This window comes from Lagenorhynchus albirostris, chromosome 3 (assembly GCF_949774975.1).
Source record: "Lagenorhynchus albirostris chromosome 3, mLagAlb1.1, whole genome shotgun sequence".
Taxonomy (NCBI): domain Eukaryota; kingdom Metazoa; phylum Chordata; class Mammalia; order Artiodactyla; family Delphinidae; genus Lagenorhynchus; species Lagenorhynchus albirostris.
In genome coordinates, this window is record NC_083097.1 from 29,954,791 (window position 1) to 29,965,133 (window position 10,343).

The 10,343-nt window shown below is 41.0% G+C and overlaps 1 protein-coding gene across 1 annotated transcript in view; it reads left to right on the plus strand.

Moving 5' to 3' along the window:
• Window positions 1-9,998, plus strand: part of SLC1A3 (solute carrier family 1 member 3) — a 74,585-nt gene extending 64,587 nt beyond the window's left edge. Inside the window, exons 7-10 of the mRNA XM_060146030.1 lie at window positions 1,735-1,968; window positions 2,519-2,713; window positions 5,712-5,846; window positions 7,665-9,998. Coding sequence (XP_060002013.1) covers window positions 1,735-1,968; window positions 2,519-2,713; window positions 5,712-5,846; window positions 7,665-7,869 — 769 coding nt within the window. The 3' untranslated portion in view covers window positions 7,870-9,998. The remainder of the gene's footprint in view (window positions 1-1,734; window positions 1,969-2,518; window positions 2,714-5,711; window positions 5,847-7,664) is intronic.
• Window positions 9,999-10,343: the final 345 nt, after the last annotated feature.

Consider the following 10,343-nt stretch of genomic DNA (forward strand, 5'->3'; position numbering starts at 1 on the left):
TCTCCTCCATTTCAGTCCTAAGAAAGAAGTGTAAATGGCCACTCTGCGTCAAGCCTGAAGGACTCATGGGAAGTATTATGGAAGGCCAAGCCACAATTTATAACACAACTTCCTTCAAAGAAAGTTGAGAGCAGGAGACAAAGGAAAAGACTAAATCCACAGAGGAACATTGACCTTGGAAAGTAAACTCTCCCCAGCAGGGAGAGAACCCTGTGATAGGTTTAAGCCTCCTGTGAGGGTTGCTTTCCCTTTTTCCTTTGTTTTAAATCCAGACTCCCTCTTGGCACCTGAGGCAGGAAAACATCCATTTCTAAGAAAAGCTCTCACCATCATGATTAAAAATATCCTTTGTCTTTATTGCCCCCAAAGCCCAGAGAAATCCATTTTTCAGGAGTTTGTTCAAGAATGATATGAAGTTGGGGGCACAAAGATGATCAGAATGTTGTCTCCCCAGGAGTCCCCATTGAAATGCTGGGGGCCCTCCTTGGAAATCTTGGCAGAGCTGAAAGTGGACATTTATCTTCATATTATTAAAATGCCTCCACCTTTCACCTCTTTTATGAAAGAAGCCTATTCAAGGCTGCTGAATGAACCTCACATGTAGCTTTTCTAGCTGTACGTTTGCCTGCACATTCAGCATTGAGTTATTACATTTCTGAAAACAGGTACTCTTATAATTTCCTGGCCTGTGTTTTTAAAGGAGTTTTCAAAGAACCATTGTATTTTTCAATATGAAATAAGTCCTCCACAGTTCCCAGCAGACCCTTCTCCTGAAGGGTGATCAGCTTCTCTGTTTTGGGTAATGTGAGTTGGGTTGTAGTTTACAGCACACATCGGACAAAGAGAGTGGGGCCTTGATTCAATGTGTACAAGACATTTCATGTCTCCGTTGTTCATTCTTTCGAGTCTACAGGCGAAAGATCACAAATGGCAGTAGCAGCCTGTGGGTAATAATTACTTAACTAGAACACCCATAACCTGATTGTGGTAGTACAAACATGCATGTTATTAACTTTGATAGCTCTGAATTTATTTTATGATTGCCTTCTACTTATGGCAAATGGTGCTAGTTTTTCATTTGCATTGTAACATACAATTTCCTCTTAGAGTACATTTATTTAAATAAAAGAAGATTGATACTAAGTAATACTGTACATAGTGTGTAATATGGGAAAAACTAATAAAAGTTGTCCTTGATTAAGAGAGCTGTCCGCAAATCTAAAACACTGAAATGCCATCGTGTGCATCTTGCTTTAGCTTGGGAGTCAGGCTCCGACGTGGGAAATGCTCCCAGAAGTCCAGATATTGGTTTGGTGGATTCTGACTGTTCAGAGTACTTAGCAGGGGAGCAGGAGACAGCAGGATGGGGGGATGGTGGCATCTGAGGACCCCCAAAGTGACCCAGGTGTGGTGAAATGACAGTTATTTAGGAAAAAAAGAGGTGAGTAGCAAAACCTCTGAACCTGCCTTTTTTTTCTGGTTTAGGAGAAAAAAAGAATTGTGACCTAGAGAAATTCTGAGTGAGAGGAAAGCCTAATTATGCACTAGTTATATTTAAATTTATATTTTAAAAAAGAAAAGAAAGGAGTTCACAGTTTCTGCAAGTCCTCATAGTATTCTGCGCAGAGAAGTTTGGAAGTCAACTCTCTGACTTTTTCTTATCACTTGGTAATTTCTGTGGAATAGCTTGTTGGAAATCAGACTTCCAACTGTACGTGTGTTGCTTCTACATAGGTACGCCCCTCTGGGCATCCTCTTCCTGATTGCAGGGAAAATTGTTGAGATGGAAGACATGGGAGTCATTGGCGGGCAGCTTGCCATGTACACAGTGACAGTCATCGTGGGCTTACTCATCCACGCGGTCATTGTCCTGCCCCTCCTCTACTTCTTGGTAACACGGAAAAACCCCTGGGTTTTCATCGGCGGGTTGCTGCAAGCGCTCATCACGGCTCTGGGAACCTCCTCCAGGTATGCATACATCCGTGGCTTATTTCTATCAGAAAATGTATCTCAAACTTTACTTTGAACCAGAACCTTCAGACTGAGGGGCGGGGGTGTGTTTTTCCAGGTTTTAAATGTCCAGACATAGGAATTGGCTTTTTGACTCCAATGCTAGTCAGACCTAGTTGGGATTCAAAGACTAGCTGGCTATATACCCTTTCAGGGGACAAAATGGAAATCAGCTATCCTTTCCTGCCCGTTCTCATCTTCCTCGTCCAGTTGCCATTTGCCTAAGGGAGAGATGGCCGAGCGTTGGCACAGGCTCTTGTTGGGGGATGGGGAGTAATCACAAGTGATGCCTCACAGAGGACTCCAGAAGCAGGGGAGCTGCCAAATGACCCCGTGAGGGGACCCACTGTCCCTAGCCCTGTTCCCCTATTTATACTAGTGCTGACTTAGTTCCCTTTCACTTAGGATATGGGAAAGGAAGGAACTCTCTGTCCAAAATACCAAACGGACAGGCACAGTCTGAACTGTCAGGATGGTCAGCTGACATGTCCTGTTTTACTGTGCTCAGCTCTGCCACCCTACCCATCACCTTCAAGTGCCTGGAAGAGAACAATGGCGTGGACAAACGTGTCACCAGATTCGTGCTCCCAGTAGGGGCCACCATTAACATGGATGGGACGGCCCTCTATGAGGCTTTGGCTGCCATTTTCATTGCTCAAGTTAACAACTTCGACCTGAACTTTGGACAGATTATTACAATCAGGTACAAGGAACATTCTATATGACCTTTTCTTAAGAACGACTTTAAATGATGAGCCGGTGATCAGGGCTTGAGTGAAGAGACTGGGAGAGGGGACTCTTCATAGGAACAGTGTTATTTTTGATATTTAGAGATTTTTACTTTTTTAAACTACAGATGTGCATATTTATTAATAATGAATTTCTAATAATACAGAAATGTATAAAGTAAAAAGTGAAACTTGTCTGCCACCATGACTCCTCATCTTTCTGTAGGTGACCAGGGTTACTGTTTGGTGTACAAAGACCTTTTCCAATGCACAGACATACACACATTTTTTTTTTTTTGGTTAATGGAATCATACCATACATACTGCTTGCCACTTGATTGATTTACTCATCCGTATACCATCTATAAACATATCCAGCTCTTTCTTTTTAAAATCTGTAGAATACATAGTATGGATATTTCTCTTTTTAAAAAATGTTAAACTTCAATAAAAGGCATTGAAATTTTAGCTTTTATTATTCATTAGCTTTTATTGAAAAAAATTAGAAAATAAAAATACATTTCAAAAACTGGATTAACATTTTCTCTTGGGTTAACTTTTAGGCAGTATATATGACAGAGCACACTGACAAATAGGTTGAGAATTTTCCTTTTGTGAACTATTTTTTTAACTTTTTTTTTTTTTTTTTTTTGCGGTACACGGGCCTCTCTCACTGTTGTGGCCTCCTCCGTTGCGGAGCACAGGCTCCGGACGCACAGGCTCAGCGGCCATGGCTCACGGGCCCAGCCGCTCCGTGGCATGTGGGATCTTCCCAGACCGGGGCACGAATCCGTGTCCCCTGCATCGGCAGGCGGACTCTCAACCACTGCGCCACCAGGGAAGCCCTATTTTTTAACTATTATTTGAGCTGTCTAGTGAAAGGTAATTTTCCCTCTCCTACCTTCCACTAATCTCTTAGTTTCCTTCTCCAGGGGCAACCACTGTTGCTTGCTGGTTTCTTTTGTATCCTTCTGGAGACAGTCCAGGCCTATCCATGTGCACATGTGAATATCGTCCCTTCTTTTTGCTTAATGAAAGTCATCGTGCACAACAGACCAATGAGTATAATGGAGACAAAATCTCACAATCCAGATCAGACCCTGCTCTTTAGTGTGTGTGTGTGTGTGTGTGTGTGTGTGTGTGTGTGTGTGTGTTTTAATTATTATTAACAATTCAATTTGGAAATCAAAATAAATTAGTTTTTTCACAACATTTTTATTATAAATTATCTTATACATAGGAAAGTTTAAAGAATATTACAACACACATCTTCTACCTAGAACCAACAACTGTTAACGTTTTGCCATTTTTGCTTCTTTCATTGTACATAGTTCAGCATGCATCACCTAAGAATAAAGATAGTTTCCTACATAACCACAATAGTAAGATTCTTAAAAACACTTCTGGAATATCCAGCCTATATTCAAATTTCCCCAGTTGTTTCAAAATATCTTGTATAGCTTTTTCCACAGACTAAGATCAAATCCAGGTTTACGGCTTGTATTTGGTTTTTATGTCACTTTAGTCTTTTTAAATCTCTATCAGTTCCCTCACATTTGTGTGTGTATGTCTATATGTGTTTATTTAGAAATAATTTATGTCAGACTCTGTATACATATTTTGTACTATTGGGAAATGATAATAGTTGTAGGATGCATTGGGATAAAAATGATGGGGCTGATCATGGCCAGAGGTGACGGACCTGGAGGTTCTGGGAGCCCCAGGCCCAGTCTAGCTAAACTGGGGCTGGGAGCTCAATATCTCAGTTCACTATAACCTATTCTCGGGCATACCTTGACATACTGGTTGAAAAGCCCTGCGTTATGAAAAAGTTTCAGTTGCGTGTGTCAGAGTTAAAAATAATAATAACAATTATAGTGACTTCAACAAGATAGAACTGTACTTCTCTCTCATGTGGAGCAGCTCCACTCCACAAAGCCCTCCAGGCTGGTAGGTGTTCTACAGTGTAAGGGACCAAAACTTGTGGTTCTATCATCCCCGGGGTATCACCCTCATCCAGGTGGTCCAGGATGGCTCAACATCACCTCCAAATTTTAGCCAGTGGGAGGAGGAGGAATGACACAACCTGCAATTTGCTTGATCACTTTCACCTATGTCTTATTGGCCAGAACTTAGTTTAAGCTCCAAGGGAGGCTGGGAAATATAGTTTCATTGTGGGCGGCCATACACCAGCTAAACATTCTAGTACTATACAAGGGGAACAATGCGGGGGAACCATGAAGTCTCTTCCACAGACTTATTACTTTATGAATACCACTTTATATCTAGGTAATACTTTATTATTCAAAAAATATTTTCACATTCTCACGTAAGCCTATCAAATAGATATTTAACAAACTGAGTCCCAGACAGGTTATGTGCCTTACAAATGAGGTTCACACTGCCTCCATAAAAAATATTGCTAGTAAAAAAAATATATATATATATATATATTGCTAGTGCTACAGAATCTTGTTCATAAATCATTTTGCTTTTGAATTAATAAATTTGATTTTTTTTCTGACCAAAGTAACCATACTGTAAAGTTCAGTATCTTTACAATCCTCTGCTTGGATAGGGGAATTATTAGAAACAAATTGTTTTTGTAACTGTACAGTATTTTAGACCTTGCAAAATACTTCCAGGTACGTGAAAAAGTATATAGGCACAAGTTTCCTCATTTAGAAACAGCTGTAAGAACAGGACCAACTTCCTAAGGGTTGTTGTGAGAAACAAATGAGGTAATCCATGCTTAACAAATCAGGAGGCACGTAATAGGCATTTGGTAAATATTAGTTAATATGATCATTAGCTCAATGGGTTTTACACCATCTCACTTACAGTTTTCTAAAGCACGTTCTCTTATGTTAACTTGGCAAGTCAGACATCGCCCCTGTGCATGTTTTACAGGGTCTGCTCTCTATCTCGGGAGATTTAAACAAATGTTTTCTGTTTGGGGACTTCCTCTAACAGTATCACAGCCACGGCTGCCAGTATCGGGGCAGCTGGGATTCCTCAGGCGGGCCTGGTGACCATGGTCATCGTGCTGACATCTGTGGGCCTGCCCACCGACGACATCACGCTCATTATCGCAGTGGACTGGTTCCTGTGAGTACGCTCGGACTGCATTCAGCTTGCTGTCGTGGGGCTCTCCTCTGTCATCCTAGGGCACCAGGCAGCCTGGCGCCCCTGCCAAAGGGCTCCATGAAGAGGGGAGGCTTGGCCTGTAATTAAATTGTCCTCCCTGCCTGATCCCTGCCATCATCTGGCCACCAAGCCCCGGGCGCCATGCACACTCTCCCTTATCAGCCTTCGGGGCACATCTGGCTGCTACGCTTCTCGCTCTATAAAACCATTCGGGGATTGGGAAACCCGTTGTCTACAAAGCCAACATAAATCAGCAAAGCCATTTCTGAATTGCACAACACATCCCCATGGCGGCTGGGACCGAACAGCGGGCCTCCCAGGCTGCCTCAGGCTTTCTTCTTGTCTTCCCATTCCAATGGCATAATATAGTGCAGATGTTCCCATCTGATCCCAACAGCGAGTGGGGCAGCTGTGCAGACAGTGGGAAGAGAGCTGGCGTCATTAAGTGGAATTGATTTTTGGTTCTGAGGGAAGTTTCAAGAAAAGCACCCTCAGACCCTAACCTCTAGGGCCCACCCCTCTGCCCTTTTCCCCTCACCCTTCCAGCTAACATTCTCTGCCTCTTTTCTTTTCCTTCCATTTACAATTGCTCCCCAGGATGCCCAAGGTGACAGCCTAGAAGGACACAGTAGGTGTTGGAGTCTACATAGACTCCATGAGGTAGATCTAATGACTACAAAAAGTTCAGTGTTCTCAAGGCACAATAAGTGGGGGGAAGATAATTAATTGAGAGCATGAGTTCCATGGTCACTTGTATCTGGGTTTGTGTCCTGCCCCTGTGTGGCACCAGCCAGATTACCCAGCCACCCTACTTTCCTTCTGTGCAGAATGAAGTCAATAATGTCGTCTACCTCCCGGTGGTGCTGTGAGAATTAAATGCATTGACACATGGAAAGCATTCAGCTCACTGTCTGGCCCACAGCCACTACTTGACTCATGTGAAGACTCATATAAAGCTGTGGTTCTCAAAGTTTTTAGTCTCACAACCCCTTTACACTTAAAAATTGACGACCCCCAAAGCTTTTATCTGTGTGGGTCATATCTATCAATATTTATCATGTTAGAAAAACTTAGGCATTTTTTAAATGTTAAATTCATTTAAAGGTTACAATAATCCATTCATTACATGTTAACATATATAACATTTTTATGGAAAAATATCATTTTCCAAACCAAAAATTTAGGGAAAAGAATGATACCATTTTACATTTTTGCAAATCTCCTTAATGTCTAGCTTAATACAAGACTGCTTCTGCATTCAATCTGTTGTGTTATCTTTGGTGTTGTGTTGTTTGTTCGAAAAATTCCACTAGACAGACATTCATGAGAAAATGAGAGGGAAAAGGGCAAATAACATCTTAGCATTATTATGAAAATTGTTTTTGCCTCAGGGACCCCCAGGGGTCTCTAGATCACACTTCTGAGACCTTCTGGTAAAAGGAAAGTGAGTGGTAGGAAAGAGAACCAAAGAAAAATTTTAAATAAAAGGAGAAAGGGGAGGGTCATTCCTAGTGTTGGTACTCTAATTAGTAACTGAAAATTAATACTAATATATATCCTTAGTTATAAGTTATATAAGTTATTAATTATACGGATATATATTAGTAACTACAATTTTGAATGTTATGTGTCTATTATGGAATGATGCAGTGGGTGGCTACACCAAGCAGAATTTTAAGAGATGCCCCCAGTGACTTAGCCAGCTGGTTCAAAACATGAGCTGAAATCCCGTGATGTTCACAGGATGTTCACTTTTCCTTCCACCCCTCCCTTCCCCAGGGACCGTCTTCGTACCACCACCAACGTGCTGGGAGACTCCCTGGGAGCCGGCATTGTTGAACACTTGTCACGACATGAACTGAAGAACCGGGACGTCGAAATGGGTAACTCAGTGATTGAAGAGAATGAAATGAAGAAACCATATCAGCTGATTGCCCAGGAAAGCGAAATTGAGAAATCCATTGATAGTGAGACCAAGATGTAGACTAACACAAAGAAATGCTTCCTTGAGCACCAGGTGTTTGAAAACCATTATACAATGTTTCCATCTCATTTCAACTCATTCTCTCCAGTCAGCCCTTTACCTCCCTTTTCCTCCCTGCCCTGATAGGATTGGGAAATATTCATCCAAAAACAAGGGGGGATTTTGCAGTGGCCAAAATGTATAGTTTTCATCCCATGTTTGAAATTTTTAAGTCATTTCATGTTAGTCTTATCTAATAAGGTACTGAGATCAAAAATAGTCTTGATCAGATCTTACAAGTTTATGTGGCACGCAATCCTGTAAATGTGATAGTTCTTACAAATTAAAGAGTCAAAACAAATACTAGGCTAAAAACATGGTTTTAAATCAACTTTCAGAATTTAAGAATCCTTCAGAATACAATTCAGTTTTAGTATCAAAACAAAACAACTTGATCAGCAATGGGTTATCAGTTGGTCACTACAAGGGTTTTTTTTTTCCTTTCTCTTATGATTTGTGTCCTTATTTTATTAGTAGCAGGACAATACAAATACACACCCAGCACAGCTGTGAGGAGGCACAGAAAGTGAAATTTCCATGTGGCCATGGGCAAGTTACGTCTCATCTCTAGGCCTCAGTGTTCCCATCTGTAAAATGAGCGAGTTCCTTAGATGCCTTTATGGTCGATTCTCACCCAAAAATCCTGTGGCACCATAAAAGAGCCTGCCCTCCATTTCCCCAAAGAACATCCTGTAGCAAGTACCATTCCATGGAGCGTGAGACTTTCAGAATAGACATTTATTGGGAACGAACATTTCTAAGTGGGGGCAGGATGGCTGTGTGGTTTACCAGGTCCTGTGTACAAAATGTCAGTTACACAAGTCACCTGGCTGGAGGCCCTTCCAGGAGTGGAATTGTTCACGAAACTCTGCTTAGTTCTTCCCAACAGGGGAAGTATTCCCTTCTTTCCTACTCTTCACAAACTAAAGGGACTGCTTTGGGCAGGATATCTCCCACCACTCCTCAACTGACCATAGACTTTTAGAAAATAAAATGTAAGACTAGCAACTTAGCAAGGGTGCTCACGGTCTTACTATGGAACACTAAAGATCGCCAGGAAAGAACGGAGCATGGCTGACATTATAAAGAGAGGATTTTAAAACACCAAGATTATAAGTCATCTTTAAGGAAGGTTTTTTTTAAAAGGAGAGGTCCTTTTCTTTTTTTTTTTTTAACCTGAAACACTTTTTCTTTTCAGTTCAAAAATCATTCCTTAAGGAAGTCTGCAGATCAAAATATAAGGTCACTTCTTATACGGTTTTAAAGAAGTCAAATGAATGAGCTCTCTCTCCACTAGAGGTCCATGAACCGGGTGGGTGGTCTCTTATTTGAAAAGGTTTTTGACTATCATCAAAAGTTCTTAGCATGACAGAAACAAGATATTTCTTTGTGTTGGAACTCCATTCACCAAATCATCTAAAACCTTCAGCTGAAGTGGGGTTTGGTTTGGTTTGGTTTGCGTCCCGGAGAGAAACCGTAGAAGATGAATCAGTATGAAGTCATGTCAGTGTGGTTCCAAGACAAAAAAAAACACTAGGGGTATTAGTTTCAGGCAAGGCAGCTACCAGGTTTAGAGGAGATTATTTTTTTACCCTCTAAAGAGTATCCAGTCAAAGATGTGAAGTGCGAGCTGTCAGACAATACCAGCTGTGTTTGAGTTTCTGACTGAAAATGGTGAGGAATGGACTTAATTATGCTAACAGATTGAAAATCTAGACATACATCCTCTGATATACAATTAGAGATGTTTTTATATAGATCGTGAGCATTACATACATGTGTACAAAAGTTAACATTAGGCTGTGGTGGAGTAACCATTTAATGTCAAGGCTCTATTTGGGAAATACACTACAAAAGTTAATGTACATGGCTGTCATGACACCAGTAGAGTAAAAATTAATCGTGTCAAATTAACTGTTACACAATGTGATCTTTTTTATACTAACCATCTCTTATGGAAAGCAGGTCCTCTGGGATGACCCTCTTGCCAGCCCATCACAGGCTCTGCATATTACATGCACCCAGTGTGGACTGAGAAGCATTACCTTGTAGATGTATTTTCAATAAAGAAAAAAATTAGTTTTACATTATACTTTTGCATGTTGTTATTGTTCTTCTCCCTGAAGGAAAATAAAATTTTCATTCATGGAAGTATTGCAATGAGTTCAGGACAATGCTGGGAAGGATGCCATGCAGATTTTTTTTTTTTTTTTTTTTTTAAGATTTTACTAGGTAAAATCTTGGAAGGCCCAGCTGGGGAAGCCAACCACAGGAAAATAAATAAGGACACACTCTCCCTGCCCAACTCCTAGAACTGGAAACAGGAGGAGGTGAGGGAAGCACTTTGCTGTAACAACATGCATTTACTTGTTCACCTCAGATTCAGATTTCTCCAATAAATTGAATCATTTCCATGTTGGGATTAATTAGAAAAG